This window comes from Alligator sinensis, unplaced genomic scaffold, assembly GCF_000455745.1.
Source record: "Alligator sinensis unplaced genomic scaffold, ASM45574v1 scaffold583_1, whole genome shotgun sequence".
Taxonomy (NCBI): Eukaryota; Metazoa; Chordata; order Crocodylia; family Alligatoridae; genus Alligator; species Alligator sinensis.
The window spans coordinates 1,245,560-1,270,056 of record NW_005841983.1 but is presented as its reverse complement, the minus strand read 5'-3'; the positions used below and the strand labels follow the sequence as shown (position 1 = coordinate 1,270,056).

The following is a 24,497-nucleotide window of genomic DNA, read 5'->3' as shown; positions in this document are numbered from 1 at the left end:
AGAGTTATGCCAGCCATTACATTTTAGCGCACACTTCTATGTTTGCCATTTGACAAGGGATCTTTGACAGCAACAGAGTTGCACTTGGTTACAAAGAATGCACTTTCCTGGTTTGAGTAGACGTGATCAAGCATATTGTTTTTGTTGCATTTTATCCAAATTCTGGTTGCTTTAGAACTAAAGTTGTCAGATACCTGAGTCTTTTAGCTATGTCACTAAGACAACCTGTTTTCACTCCATATTTGTTGATATTGGTGTAAGAATTACTTAATAAGCATGATCACAACATTTCTGAATATTTCACAATATTTCTGGAGTTCACTTTTCAAGAAAAATCCTATGTTGTAATATCTGAGTGTTCTACAAGATTCTTATGCTAGCCATTTTTCAGGAACTATGTTGACTAGCTTGTATGGGGGTTTTTCCCCCCACCCTCCCTAATTTCACCATTGGGTAACAAATCATAGAGCACGCTTTTATGGTGTCACTTTGCATGACTGATTATTGCTTTTCAGAGTTACAGCCAGTTGTTTACAACAGTTTCAACGAATGGATGAGAGAGTATTTTGGATAGTTTTGACTTCAGTGCATTCTATACCTAATTTGTTAGTTTGTTACAAAAGTGAATTAATTTTAATTGATTTTTAATGTTATTTATGTTGCTGTTGATGCATACAGGCTAAATACATTGCAGAAGGTGGTATTTGTTGACAGTAGAAAGTGGATGATTGGGTTGATGTAGGCCAAGAAGTTCATTGCTTTCAAATGAAATGGCTTAACACTTCTCTAAATTGCTTCTGTTTTGATTTTTTTTTTAAACCACAACCTTTGTGATGCTAGTGTTGTTTTAGTTTTCCTCTTTTTCCCCTCATCTCTCTGTTTACTTACTCTCTGCTTTTCTCTCACCTGTGTGGCCCAGCCCCCCAGTCTCTGTTTGTATGCTTAGAAATTCAGTCTGAACATGCTCTTCCACTTGCAGTGTAATGTTCACTTTGGTATCTGGTCTACTGCTGCAAATTATTTGTGTATTCATGCAATCATGTCACCTTTTCCTGATTCATTAAAGTGGAGGAAATGATTTGCATAGTTTAAGAGAGTATAAATGGGACACATTCTACATTGTAAAATCACCATGTAATAAAGTTAATTTGCAACTTTTAAGGAAGAATTTTATGCTAGGCTCAAGTGATTTGCTACATACTAGTAGTATGTATTGTGTGTCCACTGCACTTTTACCACATAGTAAAGTCAACTTACCACATAGTAAAAGTGTTGTGTGGTCTGCACTTTGAATCAGTTTTAGCCCTTATAACTTCTAAGGTGCATGGATTGAACATTTGTGTAACTGAATTTACTGTGCTGAAAGTTGTGCGTGTGAAAAGCATGTAAATGCAAATGTCACCAAAATCTTGGAAGCTGGTGAAAGATTCCCTTTTCCAATGAGAAGCCAGCCAAGCAACGTAGTAAATCAAGTTAAAATATGAGGCTTTGTCTGTGGGGATTTCAAAGAAAAAAATAATCAATAATTATTCTTCTAAAGAGTGCTTGAAGTGTATGTTTATAGTTGCATCTGTGAACTGGCAGCTATATTTAGTTCCCAAATCACAGAAATATCTTACAGTTTTCTGAACTGTCCTTACTGTGTCAATGTCTACTGATACTTATATGTTGATGTTAGGAAGTTGTTCCATTTTTATTGACTCTTTAGGATTCTTTTCGTTTCAACTAATGTATTTCAAAATATCTGAAGGGCTTTTCTGTCCAAGATGTATAGAGAAAATACTAACGGTAGCCATTAGTATTTATCATGGTGTACTAAAATCATTATTTTTCTTTGGTAAGTTCTGCTGTACCACACTCATCTTGTTTATATTCTAGAAAATGAAGAAGTCAAAGAAACCACTTTACGAGAGCTTAAAATGCTTCGCACTTTGAAACAGGAAAACATAGTGGAACTGAAGGAAGCCTTCAGAAGAAGAGGAAAGCTGTACTTAGTGTTCGAATATGTGGAAAAAGTGAGTTGAATTTGTGTGATACCTTTCACAGCAGAATCATCAAGCAACTTATAGAGAATAAATGGACCTTTAAAATAAAGAATAAATTTGAGCTTTAAAAATGAAGTTATTTTAATGTAGAAATGGGAAACTAAGAACGTATTAATAACAGAGTTAAAATTATACAAATAGCATAATTTACTAATGCTATTTGTATAATTTTCACTGTTTTATTAACAGTTTCTCTGTCTGGCAGTACATATGTGTGAATTACCGATGCTATTTGTAATATAAAATATACATTTTTTATATATAATACAAAATTTCTAGATAGATAGAGACATGACTCCTTTAGCCATTCTCTGAGGTAGACCATTACATATATATTACATTATGCACTACCTGTGTATATAATGTGTGCATATATGTATATTATATATATTAGTAATTGCTTACAGAAAATGGCTAAAGGAGTCATGTGAGACCCAACATAAAACAATCTGAAGTCATATAGACTGAACTGTCTTTCAGTTGAGTAAATTGTTTATTTTCCCCCAAACTTCAAAAGAGAGTTTAATTGTGAGGTTGACTAGTGTGGCCTTTAAGAAGGAAGCTTGAGCTAATTTTCCAAAACAAGAACATAGTATCCCCATGTATCCTGTTATCGAAAATAGAATTTGTTTTACTATTATTTTCATATTGGAATCTATGAAAATGTCAGTGTCAGTCTTGCTTAAAAAGGACTGTATCCACTTTAAGAAAAAAAGTGTTTGAATTAACACATTTACAGGACTTGGGAGAAACTCCCTATGATCAACTAACTTAAACTTCTTCCAACCCTGACCTCATCTAAACCTATTCCACGAGTTTCTGTCTGGCATTAGGTTGGCTCTTCATTAACAATCCATACACCTTTCTCTAAAGAGAAACAGCTTGGGACCAAATCAATCCTCTGCTATATCTTCAGGCCTTTCTTCTGGGTTCTACCCCTTGCTTCCCCTGGCTTCATATAAATAAATACTAACAATTTATATTTAAAGCAGTCTTCCTTTGGCCTTGCTCCTTTTTCTGAAATCCAAATTGGATGTCTTGCTAGTGCTCTGCTGATGGCCACCTAGTCCTCCTCAGTTAAATCATTTCCCCTAATATGTAGTACTTCCCTTCCTTTGTATTAGCTTCCAGCAGTACATGCAGTTCTTACTGAATGAGTCACGAGACTCCTCACCACCACCTGCTTCCTTTACTCAAGCTTTATAAAATGATTATGTGATTTCATCTTGTTGCTGTAAGATAAAGTAACCAAAGGTCTATATATGAATACTCTATAGTATCCATGTACTGGCTATAATAAATTTTGTGTTGTACTCTATGGTGATGGATGAATTCCTATTCCATAAGATCCTTGATAGCTCTGACATTTGGATTCTGAAGTTCCTGCCTTAATCCGTCCTTTCCCATAGTGATCAATTCTGTCTTCATTTTGAATATTTCTGTTTGGGCACAGTTCGCTCACCAATACAGTTGGTTCAATAAAAATGTCACAAAAAAAAAGAAAAAGCCTTGCCTCTTAGACATTACCTGGATCATCACGGCCACAACAACACGCCAACTGCATTCATATATGCACCACTGTTGTATATTTTGTAGAGGTGCACCAATAAACATTTTCCTAGCCGATACCGATAGCCAATTAATAACCAGCCATATCAGCCGATACCAATCCAATGGCCAATTTACGGAAATGCAGCAGGGCAGCTTGGAGAGCAATGTCCTGCTGATGTCTGTGGGGGGGAGGGAAGGGGCATGGGGGGCAAATCAAGGCCCCCATGGTAAGGGAGAGGGAGGGGCAGGCACTGCCCAGCCAGGGTGGTGAATGGGGCCCTGGGGCCAGGAGCAGGACAGAGCCGTGAGCGGTTTGACCAGCTGGTGGGGAGGGAGGGCAGCGCCCCACTGCTACACACACCCCTGGGGGAGGTATGGGGCATGTGCCCCCCCCCTCCCCCGCCCTGGATTTGTGCGCAGGTTGAGGGTAGGCTGGCAGCTGTGGGCTCAGGGCCAGGAGCTGCACCCGCCTCTTCCAGTAGGAGGGCTGGGCTGGGGCTGTGCTCAGGGCAGGCTCAGCTGCGCAGGGTGGATGGCAGGGGTACTGGGAGGAGTGGCTACAGAGAATTTTGGGATGGCCATAGCCCCTCAAGTTCCCCCTCAGCACTCTCCCTCCTCCCCAGCTCCGCTACCCACACCGCGCAGCTGAGCCTGCCTTAAGCTCAGCCCCGACCCAGCCCCCTGCCAGGGAAAGGCTGGCACGGCCCCTGTCCCCAAGCCAGCAATGGGCAGCCTGCCCTCACCCCACACACAAATCCGGGGGACCGGGCACATGCCCCCTCATGCCTCTCCCAGGCATGCGCATAGCAGCAGGGAGCTGCCTCCCGTCCTTACCTCTCTGCACCCCCTAGATGAGCCACCCATAGCTTCATCCTGCTCCTGGCCCTGGGGTCACATTCATCATCCTGGCTGGGCAGCATTTGTCCCTGCCCCTGTTTCACTCCTTCCCTCACCATGGGGGCCTCGATCTGCCCCCCACCACACCTCTTCCCTCCCTCTCGCCCCTTCCCCATCAGTAGGACACTGCTTTCCAAGCTGCCTGGCTGCATTCCTGGCTGCGTACATGCACATGGCATATATCGGTGACATTATTGGCCAAAAAAACCTGCTTTCTGATAATGTTAATTTTCCTGTTATCGATGCTAATCCAATATGTGACCAATATATTGGTACACCTCTAATATATAGTTTTTTATTAAAGTTGATATTGCTAATCAAATGGTACTAACAATGTCAACAGTACTGAAGACCAATACAAAAGAGAGATAAATATTTAATTAGTTAACTAAGTGCAAATTTTAAAATAGTTATATTAATAATATTTATTGAAAGAATGTAGTAGGTTGCATGATTTTTATTATATTTTGCAGTTAAAGAAGAAAATACATTTTCGTGATCCAGTTTTACTCTAATAAAAACACTAGGATAAAATAATGTATGTAGATATCAGGAAGAGCTTTTGCATAATGCCACTTCTATTACCATCTTTATTTTCAATTACACCTCACAATTTATAAATGCTTCTCATTTTCACAATGTATAAAATGAATTCTCCTGTATTTTATAGATACTTTTCAGGACTATTACAAATAAATATACAGTTCTTATATTTTAGGGGAGGAGGAGGGAGAAGAATTAAAGAAAATGTTATACAGTAGGCTAGTTTCTATTTAGGGTCTCTGCTGGTTGATGAGTACTTCTTGTCCTTTAAAGAGTCTTATCTCTGCAGTACTCAAATCCAGATTAGACAAAGTTTGATTTTAAGTAATCCCCTTTATCCATCGCCCTCTTGGTTAAATATATAGGTTTATGTTTCACCCTGTTGATACTGATATTCTGGTTCACAGTTATGACACTAAGACAAGTCTTATTTATTGAGATCTCCAGTATCTTTTGGTGGCCAGTATTCTAACTAAATCCACTACAGTGTCTTACTAGAGATATCTGTGACTACTTCATATCTTAGATACAAATATAACAAAAAGTATATCCCACATTCATATGTTATTGAATGTATTTATAAATTGATAAATTCAGGTGTACATTGAGGTGTTTCTGACATAATCATTTGAAAAGGAGCTGATTTGCTGCAGTATCTTTGTCCATGTAAAAATCTGCATAAATCTGCAAGTCAGTTACAGGTTGTTCTTTGTAAAATAACATACCCCAAATTTTTTTTTTCAATTTTTCCACACAAGGTTCAGAATTCTGTCATTTCTTTAAAGGCACTGTAAGTGGTGATTTAATAATGTCTAGTAGTTTTACTATTAAACATTGTACTATATGTACTGCTAGACACACGTACTACATAATGTACCTCAAGTTTTCGAGGCTGATGTTCTCAGATCCTTCTTCCCACCGTAATAAGACTTTCTGCATTCTAGTTGGGAGCAGATATTGCCCCCCATTCACCTGGGATTTAGTACAGGCTAATCTCCACTGTACATTTTAGTGCACAAGACTGATTGAGAGGTAGCCAGCATAAGATTTGTAACCGCAGAGGTTTTGTGCCAGTGTAATTATTTTGATTAGGGATCTGATTTTTTTTCTACTCAAATGGGCAAATCAGTACAACCCCTGGAGGAGTGACAGTTGTTTCAGTACAAAGTGTCTTAGACTGGCTTAGTTTATTTTCACTTCCTTACACAAATATCTATGCCACTATGAGGCACCCTTAGATCAATATAGCTGCATCTACGTCACTAGAATTGTACTATATAGATGTAGTTAAAGCATTTTTTTTGGTATTTAGACAAAGTCATATTATGTGGGATTGGTACAGTTCCAGAAAAACTGCATAAAATATTGAAGGATGATTCATAAACTGCTCTGTGTTTTGGAACTTTCTGTTGTCAAATTGTTTGAAGGAACTCAATTCTAAGCAATTATTTCTAGGTAAAACAGGACCTAGCTGATTTTTTTAGATGCTTGCCTTTACACTTGATAATTATTGTGGTTTTAAGTATTTTTCCTTTATAAAAAGAGATTTTTGGTTCACCTGTAGAGAGAGAAGACCTTCACTAGGGGAAGATTATGTTACTTGGATGTGAACGTGCTCATTTGCACAGCCAGATTCGCAGGCATAATTGTTACTTCAGTATGTTACAATCAAATTAGGGATCAAGTTACCTATTCACAATTAATATCTATATTTTTCACATTTAGAATATGCTTGAATTGCTAGAAGAAATGCCGAATGGAGTTCCACCTGAGAAAGTAAAAAGTTATATCTACCAGTTAATCAAAGCAATTCATTGGTGTCATAAGAATGATATTGTTCACAGAGGTAAGTGTATAGTTTTTCACATAGAAATGAGCCCATACCAGTAATTTTCATACAATAGGGAATGGTGCTACAGCTTATAAATTTTGTATTAACATCAGTGTGTTTTATTTTCTTTCTTTATTTTACTTGAGAACAAATCATACTTAAATGAGCCTAGAATTTTTTTTCCAATGAGATATGCAGATACTTGAATGAGATCAAATACTATGATAATAGGAATCTCATCAGTGCCTATGCAGATAAATTACCCTATATTCAAAATTACCAAAGTTTCTTTTAAAAAGTATCTAAAGGATAGAAAAATAAGACCATTATAAAGCAAGGTTTGCCCAGTAAATAGTGTAGTTCTGAGGGTCATTAAAGTAAAGATTATGTATTTTGCCATGATGAAACAAAATTACAACGGTGACATTACCAAGAGAAAGAGATTAAAAGGTACCTTAATACAGTTTTTTCTCCTGATCTACTGTAATGTGTGGCTTTTTCTAGATTTATGTTTTTTATTTTATAAAACATTTGACTGCATGATTTTGTAAGCATTTTTTTAATGGATGGTTTCAGTAACAAAATTCACCTAGAATGCTAATTGAGTTATAATTAAAATGAATCAAAATATAGACAGGAAAAGTATTTTTATTCTTAATTTCATTGTAAAATGTAGCTAGTGAATTAAGGTTGTACATACAGAGATTACATTATTTTTTATGACTAAAGTATATGTCTAAGAAATTAGAGGAAAACTTATTTCTAGAACAACACTAGGAGCCTCAGGAGGTAATTCTGAGCTGGCAAATACTGTATATAAACAAGGTAAATATTTGTAATAAATTGGATAGTAGAATGATATTTCCACATGCACATATTGATTTTTGTGCCCATTTAGAACTGCAAGAGACAGGTTTACTCTTCCCATATTACCTGGGAGAATTCTTAAAAAGGAAACACAATACAGAAGCGTGACTTCTGCATGATTAGAAAAGAACAGCTTATTTGAAGCCTAGTACTAGTTTCAAGTGCTTTCTACTGTGATCTATTTTGTTAGTGCTGTATGAATAGTTGTAGTTCTATTACAATTAAATAATGGTGTTTAACAAGTTGACTGTTAAAAATGGGTGGTAGCAACTGTATTACAGATTTCTCCCCCTTTTTTTTTTTCTCTGATATTCCAGATATCAAACCAGAAAATCTCTTAATAAGCCACAATGATATTTTGAAGCTGTGTGATTTTGGTAAGTTGAAGAGATTTTAAGACATTAGTATACCTGCCTCTCTATTTAATTTTAAAACCAGCAATCAGTTTTTAAAACCACCTTCCTCATTGCACAAATACATGCATGCACAGACACATACCCCCACACCCGCTTCTGGCCTCAGGGTACCAGCGCAGGTCCCGTCCTCCTGTGGTCCAGTGGGGACCAAGGCTGGGTGGCAGGAGCTCTGTCGAGCTGGGCTGGCTCCCTCCTTTCCTTGCTGGCACAGCCTGGCCCAGCTCTATAGATCCCTGCTGGCCTGAGCCCTGTAATTCTGCTGCCCTGCTCTGGTCCCCTCCGGCCCTGGCACCCTAGTGCAGGCCCCTCACTCCCACCCAGCTGTCGCTGCATGCCCACCTGCTGCCAGTCGCCCACCTGCCGCCACTTTCCCTGCTTTCCTGCCCGCCACAGCATTCCAGTACCACATTGCTCCCAGCTGCATGGCCGTGACTTCAGGACTCGGCAGGAGCCAGCCCTGCCGGCTCCAAGGACTGGGGTAATCACCCACGGTCCTCCCCTGCCTCCCTCCCCCACAACTCTTATCTGAATTTCCCTCTCCAGCACAGGGAAGCAGGAACAGCCCCAGGGTCCCAGGCCAGAAGCTTTGCTAGGTAGAGGCTTCCGGCTGGGGGGGTCGGGGTGGGGGGGGGGGCAGGGTGGAGCTGGGCGGGACTTGCTGCTGAGCTGCTGGGTCCTGTCACTGGCTTCCCCTGATTCTACTGCCCTTGGCTCCTGTTGTCTTTGACAGGCAGCCAAGAGCAGATGCATATTAATTTTCTAAATTTTTTATGGGCCCTGTGGGCCGGATAGAATGGCCTGGCGGGCCGGATCTGGCCCACGGGCTGTATTTTGCCTGCCCCTGCTGTAGGTTGAGCGCTCATGTTACATAGTACCATATTTACTCGAGTGTAGCATACGGTGTTTATCCTATCAGGACGAGGGGGAGAGCCCCTCATCTTATATCTGTGTACCAGCATCCGCCCCCCATTAAACATATTGTCTATTATTAAGCTGCTGCTAGAAGCAGCATATACTCAATCATAGAAACCAACTATAAAGTCATTGAATGCAACACAACCCATGCTGAGAGCATTCCCATAAAACACCTGGCCCATATTGGGCAAATACACTGATGGGAACCTTTCTGTTTTTGTTTTTTGGGGTTGGCTGTATTGGAGTCCCCTCCATCCTATCCACTCTGGTGTCTTTGGGCAATCACCCTTTTATTCTCCTACCACACCTTGATGTATCTAGCTTTTAGATAAGGAGGCTGTTGCAAGGCTTCCCAAACCTTATCTGCTTCTCAGAACCACAGGTGTCTTTGGTCATTACCAAATGGTCATTACCTTAATGGCCTTGTGTTAAAGGCCATCCGTCCCTACGCCATGCCTCGGAGGTGTTATTACTCACTTACATTGATTCAGCTTCCACAGTGGCCTGCTCCTCCTGGGCATTTCTTCTTTCTCAGCTACTCTCAAGCACAGGCTTTCTACCTGGTGTCACACACACTGCCTCTCTCAGGCTTCAGCCCCCTGGCTCCTACCTCCACCCCTCATGGGTTCTCAGACCCCTGGCCCCACACTTTGCCCCACTCTGGGTTCCCAGACTCTCTGGTCCCACTTTCAGCCTGTCTGGGCTCCTGGACCCTCTGGTCCCACACTCAGCCCCCTTCTGGGCTCCTGGACCTCTAACTGAGTCCCTAGGGACCTCTTCCACCCCTTAGTCCCTTCCCCAAAACCTCCAGACAGTCACAGACTATACTGTCCAAACTGACATGCAGGAGCTGCAGCCATCCTGCTTAGGCAGTGTTCCCAAACCAGCCTTCAGGACTCTACTGCCTGCTCAGCTCAGGATCCAGGCTTATATCCTTTCTAAGCCCAGCTCCCTTCTAGGTTATAGAGGAGAGCAACAGAGTATGGACTCCGGACTTAGAAAAGCTGAGTTTGATTCCCTTAGGGAACTGATCGACAGGGTCCCCTGGGAGGCCCATCTGAGAGGGAAATAAGTCCATGAGAGCTGGTTGTATTTTAAAGAAACCTTACTGAGGGCACAGGAACAAAACATCCTGATGTGCGGGAAGAATAGCAAATGTGGCAAGCAACTAGCTTTGCTTAGCACAGAACTCTTTGGTGAGCTTAAACACAAAAAGGAAGCTTACAAGAAGTGGAAGCTTGGGCAGACAACTTGGAAGAGTATAGGAGTATTGCTCAGGTATGCAGAAACGAACTCAGGAAGGCCAGATCGCAACTGGAGTTGCAGCTAGCAAGGGCAATAAGAAGGGTTTCTACAAGTATGTTAGCAGCTCTGCAGAAAAGGATTTAGGGGTTACAGTGGACAATAAGCTGCATATGAGTCAACAATGTTCCCTTCATTGCCAAGAAAATTAACAGCATACTGGGCTGCATTAGTAGGAGTGTTGCCAGCAGATCGATTGAAGTAATTTTTCTCCTCTATTCTGCACTGGTGAGGCTATGTCTGGAGTATTGTGTCTAGTTTTGGGCCCCCTGCTATAGAAAGAATGTAGACAAGTTGGAGAGAGTCCAGCGGAGAACAATGAAAATGGCTTGGGGGCTGGAGCACATGACTTCCTAGAAGACGCTGAGGGAGCTGGGTTTATTTAGTCTGGAGAAGATAAAACTCAGGGAGGAATGGATAGCAACCTTTCACTTCTTGAAGGGTGGTTCCAAAGAGGATGGAGCTAGACTGTTCTTAGTGGTGACAGATGACAGAACAAGCAGCAGTGGTCTTAAGCTGCAGCAAGGGAGGTTTAGGTTGGATATTAGGAAAAAAACTTTCTGACTAGGAGACTGGTGAAGCACTGGAATAGGTTACCTACAGAGGTGGTAAAACCTCCATCCTTGGAGGATTTTAAGGCCCAGCTTGTCAGAGCCCTGCCTGGAATGATCTAGTTGGGGATGGCGCTGCTTTGACCAGGGGGGTGGACAAGACAACCTTCTGAGGTCCCTTCCAACCCTGATTTTCTATGATTCATGTGGCCCATGATTGTTTCCGGCCACATCTGCTGCCTACCTGCTCTTAAAGTAGCAGGAGTACCACGCCTCCTGCTACAGCCCTTAAAAAAACAAACAGGTAAGTATTCCCTCCACAGGGAACTGGCACCAGGCCTGGAGGTACTGCAATACCAGTCTGGCACCAGGGGGCCCAGAACCAGCCCTGACAGTCTCCTCTTTGTGCCAAAAATGCTTGAAAAATGAATGCAGTCCATCTGACTAAAACATAGTGCCCATTGTACTCAGTCCCCCTCAGTGCTGACTCTTCCAAATCACGGTAAACCAGTACATCAAATACATTTCAACTTCCGCTTCACTCCCACAGCTGAGCAGTGCATTTCTTTCACATTTCCAATTATTCCTATTTCTTCAGAAGCCTTAAATGTCTGGCACACATCACCAAACTTCTGTGCAACTGAGAGGCTCTGATGTCCCCTCTCAGCCTGGTACATATGATTAGTGTGGCCCAGCCCACTGTGGGGTGGATACATACCAGGCAACACTGCTCCTCATCTGCATAATTTTGTGAAGGGTCCCAGGACACTTGGTTTCAGTCTTGAATGGGGGGCCAATTAGCACATGGATCCTTTGTGGGGGGTATCTGGAGTAAGGATACAGGCAACCCTCGCCATTTGCGGGGGATACGTTCTCGTATCCCCCGTGAATGGTGAAATACGTGAATAAGGCACTGCATTAATGAATGCCATCTGCGGTCATGAACTCAGTGCCCCTCACGGCTGGCGGCGGGGGGCACAGCTGTGCTGGCGACAGTGGGAGCCTGGGCGGTGGCAGCGGGAGCCCAGCAGTGGCAAGCACGGAGCTCCCAAGGAGCTCCTTTAAGTGTATTTAAGAAGTGGGTTCAGCATTCGCGAATATTTGAAACCATTAATGCCAAACCTGTTAATAGTGAGGGTTTCCTGTATTTAGTTTTATTTCAGCACTTATAAAAATAAACTTTTTGAAACAGCTAAACTAATTCTGCTTAAACATTACAACAAATTTGCGTTTTCATGATGAGCCCAGAAATGCTTAGCCAAAAGGAGAGGCATCCAGATTAAGTGTAGTTATTTTATAACCAGAAGAAATTCATTGTTGTGAAGGAATGAAGTAGTTGTACAGGCAGTCTTCAACTTACAACATTTTGAGTTCCAACGTTTTGTACTTACAACATTTATAAATTGACACCCTGTTTCAACTTTGACATCAATTTTGACTTTACAACGCTTGATCTGATGTGATGCCACACCAGCAAACAAGTTTGCTGCGTCACTTATCTCCTTGGAGAACATCTGTCCAAACTTCCTTGAACGCTTTCTTTAAGAAATCAGACAAGGCTCCAGAAAAACCTGCAGTCAAGACTCCTGAGAAGACTCCAGCCAAGAACCCTTCTAAAAGTCCAACCAAGAGCCCATCAAAAAGTCCAGCAAAGTCACCTCAAAGAAGTCCTTCCAAATCAATATGATTGCTATTTACAATATAAATACATTAATGTAGCTATATTACTCATCTATAATTGATCGATTACAAAATTCTGGGGTATTTTTGGTGAAAATAGGGTATCGGGCCTTGGTTCAGGAACAAATCCCCCATTTATAACACTGTTTCTTATGAGAAAATTGGCTCCGAGTTACAACATTTCGACTTAAGATGTGATTGTCAGGAACCAATTGTGTCGTAAGTCTGAGGACTGCCTGTATAAGGAAATGAAAATGCAAGGAAACAATGTGCTCATATTTTGGATGACAGTCTTGCCATTAAAAGACAGATAATGATAAATCCAGATGAATTCTGGCTAGTTTCAAGCAGTATTGTTACTTCATGCAGTTGGTAAGCACGCTGATTTTACTCACTGTGAATGGTAGCTAGATATATACTCTACCTAATTGAAAAAAATAAAATAATACCAGAGGGTGTCTCCTGGATGGAACAGTGCTATAGAGAGCTTCAACTCAGTTCTTTGTTTTCTTCGAGCTTTTTATCTTATTGGATTTATATAGTTTACTTCTGAATTTGGCTTTGTATTTCAGCTTTGATTGAACTCCAGTTACAAAGTAAAAACTCAGCTGATTTTGTTGAGGACCCGCTAAAATAGCTTTACTTGGCTTGGCTACGAAGAGTAATATTAGGCTGAAGTTATTATTTAGGAAAACCATTTAATGAAGTGGTCTTTAATTGTACTTTATACATATGTTGTTAGCACACGCTAAGTAACATTTTACAAATATAGTTTAAGAAGACTAAAAATTGTTACAATCTTTTCTACATTACACATGTACAAACTATGAGTAAACTTACGTTACTTCACACCTTATGACTATTGAGAATGAATAACTAAAAGAGCACTCTTTATTAGAGGATTTTTTTATGATGGAAAGGAGGAGGTCTGAATATGTAAACTATTAATGACTAAGAAGTACTGAATGACAGTTGTACACTGGTAACAGTAGGTGCCTCTATATGTGCTGAGAGGCTGCTCCAACACACTGCAATTACAGCATGTCAGAGCAGACTTCATTAGGCTAATTAGTACGTTCCAGCCTCTGCGTCTCGTGTATCAGTGTCTCTGCACTTCAAAATGACAGTGGGGATGCTTTAACTAAAGCTTGTTTGATTAGTTTTAGTTAAAGCACCACTGCCACCATTTTGAAGCATGAAGATGCTGATACATGAGATGCAGTACTTTAATTAGAGTGGCTCTTGGACCTGTTCTAATTAAAGCTCCCCTCCCACCCCCAGAAAATGTGTAAAAATGCCCAGTATGTACACATGTAACCATGCAGCCTAAAACACTTGCTGTGAGGATACATGGACTGATACAGAATTGACTGAGAGAGTAGCTGCTAGGGCCTAGTACTCCTGCTTTGTTCAAGAGATGGTTGGAAAAGCTATTGCATACTTGAGACATGGGCAGAGAAAACCACAGCTGAATTGGGACATCTGTGCAAGTTACATACATACTCTCTCAAAATGACATCTAAGTGCTTCAGCACAAGCAGCAGTTTGAACCCCACGTGAAAACATTAAACACTAACAAAAATGTCATATTCCTTCCTCAGCAGAGATATTTAAGTGATAGGTTGCTCCAACACAAAATAACGTGACCCAGAAATACTGTTGAAGACCTCCTAAAGCATCACTTCTCTGTCCTAATGGCTTCACACACATCTCTTTAAATTCATGGTGTTGTACTCTTGTACATATTGCAGTGCATAAGATTGAGTTTGTACGTGGCAGTTGCCTGAACACATGTTGTGTGGGTGTAGTTTCTGCCAATAAAAAGTAAGACAGGAACAGTATTTAGAATAGACTGATTAATCGGATGCATCTGTTGTAATATGTAAAGTTCTTTGGCATTCTGATTGGTACATCAGCTGTATTGATATAATTCCCACCCCACTGCTTCGGAGCCACTTGTCTTAACAGTGTTTTAATGAATATGTAATATTGAACATCACATTGTTTATAGGCATATTGGCATGTAACTGATTTTCTCCCTCTTCCCCAATATGTCAGTCTAGGTGTAATGGTATGTATAGCATTTTAACAAAGTGCCCAACCATCAGCCTACCCTTATCATTCCTTAAAGGGGAAAAAAGATACATTTCACAAGTTAATTTTTACAGTATCCAAAAGAATGCTAGATTATTTTACCTTGTCCTAAACTGGTAAAGAAAATTTACAGAGCAAGTAAGAGACAAGTTTCCTGCTTCAAAGAGATTCCCAACAAAATTTTAACTATGCTAAAAGTGATGGCAACTAACCAAAGGTGGGAAGGATTATTTTAACAGTTAAACTCTGATACAACTCCAGATAATTCTTCTATATTGATACCTGGGATACAGTGTCTGTTAGAGAGGTGTCATCAATTGCATAATATGATAAAATCAAGTGGCTGGCTAGTCCATCAGATGGGTTTATTGCCCAGCACCACTGTACCTCTGAATCCCTTGATACTCCTTGCTTTCACTCACTATATCATGTTCTTGTGATGCTCAGCTGGCCGGGTGAGGTGTGGGTGGGTGAGAAACTTTAACAAATTTGAATTATTTGTACTTCTGAATTATTCCAGCATATGCTGTCATTTCTGTGGCCACCTTTAGATTCTTAATTCTTGGGGACACTGAAGGCTTGTCTGTGCCACTTCAGCTCCAGGTACTGGCAAGGAGAGGGCTGAGCATGCCCCACCCACTCAGGACCCATTCATCAAATCCAATGATGCACTCGGCCTCGAGGTTTTCCAGTGAGGCTGCTAAAGGCTCATCTCTAGCACCTGCTCTTGAGCCCTGTATTTTCAGTGGGCCTGAAAGCAGCACTGGAATAGCTTCACTGGCAACCTTTCAGGCCTGGAATATGCCCCTCAGCAGGGGTGGACCAGCTTCAACCAATCCCATCCAACTAGGGATACTGTGCTGAAATGGTATAGACAAACCATTTTTATTTATCATTCATAAATAAAAATTGAAACTTATATTAATAACAAACTTATCACCCATTCAGTGCACCTGCTACTAAGAGGAAAAATTATGGCATTTAGTGTTTTGCAGTGCTCCTAGATTTGGGCTTTTCAGATTAAGTTCAGGAAGGGGCTCTGCATCCTAAATAAAAGATCAAAATCTTTGCAAGCACAGGTAGAAGGAATAAGCACCCTTAGCAACTCTTGTTGCTGCCTGAGAATCCAGAAGCAGCAGAAAATCAACCATAAGATTTAAACAGTGCTTAAATCCAAAAGTGAAGCCGTGCTCTGCATCTCTTCTGGATTCCAGAATTGTTATTGTTTCTCTCTCATTTCTAAAAACTATGGAAAGATGCCCCTCAATTTTATTCCAGTTCATTTTTGATCAGCTCCTGATTCTTTGTTCCAGAAATGCAAACATTTCACATCCAGAGTCTCGCAGCTGACATCTCTCTGGACCCAGTCTTGCCTGATTAGTATGCATTTGCTTAGCAGTAGCAGCATGCTTGGCACTTTACAAAAACAATGCCAGTGCCTGCCCTAGAGTGGTTATTATTATCAGCTTTTCCAGCTGCTGTGTCCCTGTGGTGCTCAGTTGCTTTTGCATCCAGGAGAGAATTTTTAAGAATTCCAAATTATTCTTACTTCTGCATATTCTAGTCATCTTGTACTCTTTAAGCCTGTTCCTATTCTATCTCTTGGTCATCTAAGTGGACATAGGTGACAAAGTGGGCTTCTTTTCCACCCCTTCAAATCCCTGGAGTTCCATTAATGCATCTCGTTTTATAAGATGCTGTTATCTTACCCGTAAAATTAAGTTACAAAATGAGCAGTGAGGTGGAAAAGAACCCACCTTCTTTTTACATTAGCAGTTCTCTCAGAGACTCAAGTATATGGAAAAGATTGCACTTGGGTGCCTGAAGACAGCCCTGAATCTAAGACGGCCCCCCTATAATTAAAATCTATTCATGGAAAATTTATAAATTTGTTATAATTTTCCATGTATAGAATCTAATTATTGGAGAGTTGTCTTACATTCATCCCATCCCCCACAGATGCATTGGAGAAAGCAGCAGTGGGGGGCAGGCAGTAGAGGAACAGGCAATAAGGGATGTCAAGCAGTCCAACCCCTGCCACTTGCCCCCTGCTAATTGCTATAGGTACTTACAGACTTAGCACTGTAATTACAGCACGTCAGAGCGGACTTGATTAATTGTGTCCCTGTTGACTCTGCTCCTCCACAGTCTCTTCCCTCCTTGCCCCCCACACCCTTCCACCATCACTTCCACTTCCCCTGGCCCTGTTTCAGCCTGAGCCATGAAGCATGTGCTTGCTTCAGCCCCAGTCCAGTAGCAGTAGCAGCATAGCATTCTTGTGCCCCCCCAAGGTAGTGCCTGGATCTGGAACCCCAGTTGCTTATGCTAGTTATGGACTGATAGGCTATTCAACCCATATTCATATATGCAAGATGAAGCCTCTGTGGACAGTCAACATTTACAGCTGGTACTTAAGACATTCATTTTGAACTAGAGTACATATAACAATTGATTTTGTTTCAAGTTAACTTTTAATGCTAAAATCAATGATAGCATATAAACCTTCTGATTGAGACTGGTACATAATCTTCTGAACTGTTGTTTTCCAGGTTTTGCTCGAAATCTCTCCGAAGGAAGCAACGCTAACTACACTGAGTATGTGGCCACCCGATGGTACCGATCACCTGAACTCCTGCTGGGGTAAGTATCCTTCCTTAGAAGTAGCAGCCATGACATCTAAGTCTTGTATCATCCACTGCTTTTTCTCACTTATTTCATTAATTATTGTGGCTTCAGTTTCTAGCAAGGTGGCTTGACTTCATGATAAGATAGGATTTTGTTCAAATCTTAGTTCAGGTTTTTATTTTAGTAATACTTTTTGTTTGTGAAAGGTACTCTGTTCTTGATTCCTGAAATGTTCTTATAGCTGCCAAATGAATGCTGTGTAGACAGGAGTAGGTGAAGTCTTTTCTATGCTTCCTTGGATGGGACGCTGCTGCACTGAGTTAAGAATATAATTCAGTTTCTATTCCCAATTATTCATTGACACTGCTGTTGAGATAGCTGAAAAGCAAGGTGCTTGTTTTGATGCTAGGTTTCTTTCATTGGTTACAAAGAACTCAGGGAACAAGGTAATTGACTTCTTTCCCAAAAGACAATGAGTAGCCACATTACCTTTGCAAGTAATAGTCATTTGTCTGACCTTGTGTAAATTGCTTAATTTTAAACATCTGTTAAAGGAAGATAATGGCATTTCCTTACCTTACATGGAGTAAGTAAAGGTGATGAGTTATGTAGGAACTCCAGCTAAAAATAATAAAGAAAAAAATCACTGATGCCTCTATTACAGTCTTTTCTTTATCACCAGGTTCTGAAATTTTTCTATACTCCACATCAACTAAATACTTCAGTGTGATCTAATTATGATTCATCAGTGGCCATTAAGCAAAATTAGATTTACAGGTGTTCATTGCCTCTAAGAAACAAGTCTATCTCTTTGGAGTCACTGATTAAAATGGGAAAGTACAGAGTGTGAATTTATTATATAAGCTAAAACTGAATCAAGTTGTCAATATATTCTTTTTTTAAAATGTATTCCACAGTCTCCAGAGCTGTGCTGACATTGTTAGTAACATTGATGCACAACAATACTTGGGTCTAAAAATTGTTTTATTCATAATGTGTTGAATGTCCCAATAAACAAAATGGGTAGTCTTTATCAGTGCATTGTTTATTATCAAGCTGCCAAGAAAGTTCCACACTTAATAAAGTGTTTCAAGAACAAAAAGTGTCAGCAGTGGCCTTAGTTATAGGATATAGTTTTATTTATTATTTTAAGTCTTGTGAGTTAGTAGGCTCAGAAAAGAAGGACATAATGAAATGAAACTTTTGACACTAATGTACTTTGCAGTGTTAATATAATCTGCCCTTTCATTTTCAATAGTGAATCAGTGATGCACAGTAGAGTCATAAATTTGGCAGATTAGTTTATGATATAGGTATCTATATTTAGTGTATGTGATATTGAAGTGCTTTTAGCTACTGCTGATGCATTATTCTCAAGCCAGTGTCTCTCTGCAGCCATGTTCTCCTTCCTACATCTTGATAAACAAATGAATTTTCTTTCCAGAAATATTAAATATGTTAACCTTACAAACATTAAATTTGTTTTTAACTTTTAAAAACTGTACAATAAGAACATTCCCAGGGAATGGGAGGGGGTCTTTATTCTTCATTTACTTTGAATAAAGAAGTTCTTGAAGTCAAGAAAACATATCTGCTCATAAAGTACCCAAAATCTACTCACTTTGGAAAGTCTAGGTAACTTCTGGTGCTGTACATTGTATTCTTTTGGAACTAAAAAATATTGATAAATACTAGTAGGTTTTAAAACATAGACATACAATCTTGAGAGACTAAGCAAATAAATGTCTGGAAGCAGTCTTGTGTTTTGTGCAGCGATGGAGCATAAAGCTTCCAATTAGGCATGCAGATTTGTTTATCATCTAGGAATTGTTTCTCTTGTTCAAGCTCGCCATTCTTACCTTGTTTTACTTGTCCTGCAGTTTGAGACAACAGGACTAGATCTGTCAGTAAGTAGAAAGGGGTTTGACCTACCCTTCTGAAAAATCATAGAATCATATAGAGAAGTAGGGCTGGGAGGGATGTCCAGAGGTCATCTAGTCCAACCCCCTGTCTCAGGCAGGATCACCCCTATCTAAACCATCTTATACAGAAACAAGCAGATTCCAGACCTCCTGACTATGGAGTATAGAAAGATCCTACTCAGCTAATCTAGCTCCAAAATGTTTCTTTCTTTTGTTCCTTTATTTTCAAGGAAGATTAACTTTAAAAAAAGAGGAATAATAGGGAAAAAGTTGCCTGTTTTGCTTATTTGTCCTGCACTCTTGCTGGGCAAGAGTTGTGCAGTTCTGTTCTCAGTAATTGCTCTGCTCTGGAAGTTTCAGCTTCCAGGTACAGATACCATGTCTGCCATCGTGTCCCACCCTCCACGCCCACCCCCACCCCCACCCTCCCACCCACCCCTAGAGGTGCAAGTAGGAGCAGGTTCTTGGATTTGAAGCCTGTAACTCTTGGTAAGGTGAAGATTATAGCAGGAAACAGAAGCACTCATGCTAGCTCTCCCTTGGCTTTCACCCTGTTCCCAGTCTAAATAGTACTGTAGAACAAGTGACATTAAACAATGCTTGCAGCAGGTTCCCTGTGCCAGCTCAGCAAGCTGAAACAGTGGCCCAAGTAGCTTCAGTAGTTCCACAGATCACATTTCCGGTACCAGAGACAAGGCATCGCAGAACTGCCCTTCAGGAGCTTAAGTATGATCCGCCTTGCTGTTCTAGGGCCACTGACAACATTCTTCTTTTCACTTTGGTGTTCCTGGTCCCCATCTTTGAAAGCACAGCAGCGCCTCATGGCAGTGTTCGGGTAAGCAAGAAGTCTGTGCACTTTTGTCTTCCTGTTTCAGCTTTTGTAGCTGCCTCCTTCCCTTGAAGCAGACTTTTCAGTGGAACTGTTCCTAAGCCTGATTTCTCTTTTTGGCCTCTCTTTCCTTATTCTTCCCAGGTGAAATAAGGCATGCTCAGTCCAGCCTAACAAGTGCAGATTCTTGAAACCCAGCTGCTTCTGGGAGTATATCCCTCTCCACACAAACTACAACAGAGGTGCGGATCTGTATCAGTAACTGATACAGAGCAACTTAGAGGAAGAAAGCAGCATTGCTCTGCCATGTGAAAGAAGCCATGTTCTCCCAAGTTAAGGATAAACATCAATATAAAAAAAGGAAAAAAAGAGGCAGATTTAGGACAGGATATGTGAGGGCCCTCAACTGTTAGGCTATGTCTAAGAATGTTAATAAGAGTTAAGCTGCAACCACCCTACACTGAACATGTTTGAGCTCATAAACTAGGCAGGGTAGGCAGCTCAGGTGCACATCTTCCTGGTCCTGGGCACGTGCCACGTGGAGAGCCTGAGCATAGAGCAGGTGTGAGTGGGCAGAGCTGATCACTTGGTGATGCTCCTAGGCTTGTACTTTAAGGCTCTTATAGATATAGCCTTAGTGACTTCAATTCAGAGAGTCAAGCCAGGCAAATTTAACGTTACCTTCAAACCAGAGTGTGAGCTAATAGATTCCAGGTCTGTAAAGGAAGAGAGCTGAGCAAAGCCGTTCTCCTTGATTCAGCACTTATATCCACTCAGATCTCAGAAAGGAATCCTCTTATCATTCTGTTCCAAATCCAGCTGTCCAAAAGAGAGCTTCTGGCACATGTTCAGTGTTCACAAAGCCATTAAAATCCACCCAGTAAATTTTTAATATCCAGTTAATGAGATGCCTTGGTCTGTCCCACCAGCTGTTTAAAAATAAAGCATCAGTTCCTTCATGTATTGCAATAAAAAACAATACACAAGAGCAGAACCTTAGCAGGAAGACCAAAAGCCATCAAACAAGTTGATCTTCTGCTTTCAGAGCTGAAAACTTCCTGTCTTCTGAAGAGACTTGCAAAGCAGCAACCTGGTTGTCCATTTTTGTGTTTGCTGGAGTGTACATGTCAGACATATGGGTATTTCTGGATGCAGCCTCCAGTAGGGGAGTGCTGCATATCGTGAAAGGTGTATATTGTGAACCCCCTAGGTTTTTTCTCTATGTGGTTTTCTACTTGTAAATAGTTATTGGAGGACTTCACTTGTCTACTACTCTTAAAATTCCACTATGTAAATGTTGAATGCAAAGAGAGGGTGAAATTTGATGTCTGATCATTTCTATCATCTATGATTCACCATTCTGACTGAATTGTTAAGTGAAACAAAGGGGGCAAAATGTAATTCAGTAATAATATATTCATCAATGCTCTGTACTTTGGCTAAAAATGGGGGAAATTGGCATTTAATATAGTCTTAAATATTAGAATATTATCTATTTCTTCCCTTTGGAAGCATTATTGTGCTTTTTTAAACTGCATGGTCATGCTGTTTTAACTTGCAATACAGAAGTAAAACTAATAGGAAGCCTAGATGCCTGAAGATTCTTCTCTAGGTTCAAATTTTTTTTCCCTTACTTTCAGCAAGCATACTTAATACAGAGGAATTTTTTTTAATTAATTCAAATAATCAGGTTGTCAAAAATATGTGTCTGTCAGTGAGAATATGCTGTGTTTGCTTTACAGAGCCCCTTACGGAAAGGCTGTGGATATGTGGTCTGTAGGCTGCATTCTTGGGGAGCTAAGTGATGGGCAGCCATTATTTCCTGGAGAAAGTGAAATCGACCAGCTGTTTACAATACAGAAGGTGCTAGGACCACTCCCATCAGAGCAGATGAAGCTTTTCTACAGCAATCCCCGTTTTCATGGGCTGCGGGTAAGGGAAATAGGCCTAAAGCCTTTTGTTATTTTTTTCAATTTTTTCTGCTGAAGTGATATTTAATCCATTGTCCTTCAGAAAATATATATGTTAGATCCTTTTTCCTGAGATTCTGTGTGTTGCCTAATTTAATCTAAGTTTGTCTGTCTAAAAAGATAAAGGACAGATTTAGACTGTAAAGACATTGTTTGCTTTATAAATTTAATATTTTTCACAACTTTGCTTTCATGTGAAAGCGTTTTGGTGAGTTCAAATGGCCTTTCTAAGCGTTTCTTAGACTGGAGCTTATATTTTCTCCAGGTGAGACACTAAAGGTTTACGGCAGGATCAGGAAAGAGTATTACATCTGGTAATTGTTGTGTCATTGCCAGAAATGTTATTTGTGCCTTCCTTGCCACTTAGTTTTGGTTCTCCTGACAGCTGCTGCCATTTGGTCAATTGCTACTACTCAGAATGATCCAGTGATAAATTTCTGAACTTGTTAAATTGGAGAAATGGCCAAAGTTAAAATTTAGTAAAAATGTGCAGTTTTACATTTAAAAGGAAAAGATCAAATGCTCAAATATGTAACAGGGAAAAGCTGGTAAAGCAATAGTACTACAGAAAAATTGTTTGGTAGTTAAAGTGGATCACAAAACAAGTATGAGCCAGCAGAGCAATCCTGTTGCAGAAGCGGCATTTGTGAGGCCTCAGCTAGAGTTCCATGTTGAATTTTAGACTTTTATAAAGATGTATATAAGTAAAAGAGAGTCCAGAGAAGGGCAACAAGAAAACATGATGTGTTAGAAAAAGTTAAAGGACATCCTGAGCCTCAGGGCTTATGCAAGTTGCCAGGTAGGTCCAGAAAGAATTTTTTTTCCCCGCATGAATGCTGCTGGTTTTTTGTGGTCAATTTTGCCATCTTCTGAGGCACTGACCATATGTACAGATGTTCTTTTAGCTTGTTTTTGTTTTTTTCTGACTGGCATGCACTGATGCTACTGCCAGTACTAAAAAACGCAGAAGCTTCTGACTAGAGTGTCTAGCTCTTATGCTCAGGGTTGTATCAGTCACAAAATTAGTAACCAAGAAGGAGTTTTTCCACTAGCTCCAATTGGTATGTGTTGTGTATGTGTGTAGGAGGGAGGAAAGGGCATACTCCCATTGCTTTGGGCATGGTCTTTTCTAAGGATCTGCTGAGCACATATTAACAAACTACTTCACTGTTTTTGCATTGGCAAGGTATTAGTAGTGCCCTCATTGCCCCTGCTTCTACCTCTGACATTTTATGGAGAGTTTGCAGTGGTTCAGAGTTTGTTCATTATATTGTGGGTGAGGACTTGAAGTGGCAGTTTTGGGAATCCCTTTGATTAATGAACGCCTGTTAATGCAAAAGGCTAACACAGTGTCTCAAGAGAGGCTGCTTCCAGTCCTGTGTTCCTGTGGGTTTTAGCTTGGAAAAGAAAATCTGGGGGGAGGTGGGAGAAGGAGGCATCACATACATTAGAGGTTTTTGTATGTGAAGCCTTCTCATACATCAGAGGTTTTTGTAAAATTGAGGCAATTAATTTTTCTTTATGTTCACCAAAGGGAGGACCAGCGATGGTTGGATTAAATTGTCACGAGAGATTTCAGTTAGAACAGAATTTCTAACATAATGATATTTAAGGACTGGAACAGATTTATTAATAGAATTCATTGAATTCCTGACATTAGCTTTTAAGAACAAATTAGACAAATGTCTATCAGGGATTGACACTTGATACTGTCACTGGAGAGCACAATAACCTTTGAGGTCTCTTCCAACCATATGTTTCTCTGATTTCTAGTCTAAAGCATTGCGTAGCTAAACAAAAGCTTTCCACAGAATAAGTAACTATTCTCTGAGCATTTCCTTCACCTCAGTTCCATCTATCCAACCTAAACTGAAATTATGATATTAAATCATGCATTGAAAAATTACACAAGGAAGAGCAGGTTCATCTCTCCTATATAAGAGATGGCTCACGTCTCACTCTAACCATATGGATAACGCATGATTTTTCAAATGTTTCAGCTTCCCTTTAAATGGACTAGAACAGTTGCATATAGAATTAATTTTATCCTACACTACCAAGCTGTTTCAAGAAAGTGAAGTTCTCCTGAGTGTATCTTGAGGGTTCAGGACGACAGGATTTATCAGGCTGAGGAAGCATCTGCAGTTGGTGTGTGCTGTTCCTGGATGTAAGGAATAGTTAAGAAGCCAGAGTCTGGTATGCAATTCAGGCAAGAAAGCCAGTCAGTGAAGATGTCAATTGAAGAGTCAGTAGGTGCGGGTTGAGGAGAGGGGGGGTGGGGAATGAATGGAGCTAGTAAATAGTAGAGAGGTACCTGGGGAGTCAGATGTCAGGCAGGTTATAATATGTCATAGTTTCATAGTTTGTAGGGTCGGAAGGGACTTTGACAAATCATCAAGTCCGACCCCCTGCCATGGCAGGAAAGAGCAATGGGGTCAAACAACCCCAGCAAGGTGGTG

At 40.5% G+C, this 24,497-nt stretch overlaps 1 protein-coding gene across 6 annotated transcripts in view; it reads left to right on the top strand.

Moving 5' to 3' along the window:
• Nucleotides 1–24,497, top strand: part of CDKL5 (cyclin dependent kinase like 5) — a 195,975-nt gene that overhangs the window by 115,542 nt on the left and 55,936 nt on the right. For all 6 annotated transcript variants that reach the window (XM_025201096.1, XM_014518794.2, XM_014518793.2 and 3 more), the window contains 5 exons: nt 1,879–2,015; nt 6,762–6,882; nt 8,052–8,111; nt 17,242–17,332; nt 21,811–22,000. In XM_025201096.1, the coding sequence (XP_025056881.1) occupies nt 1,879–2,015; nt 6,762–6,882; nt 8,052–8,111; nt 17,242–17,332; nt 21,811–22,000 (599 nt within the window). The remainder of the gene's footprint in view (nt 1–1,878; nt 2,016–6,761; nt 6,883–8,051; nt 8,112–17,241; nt 17,333–21,810; nt 22,001–24,497) is intronic.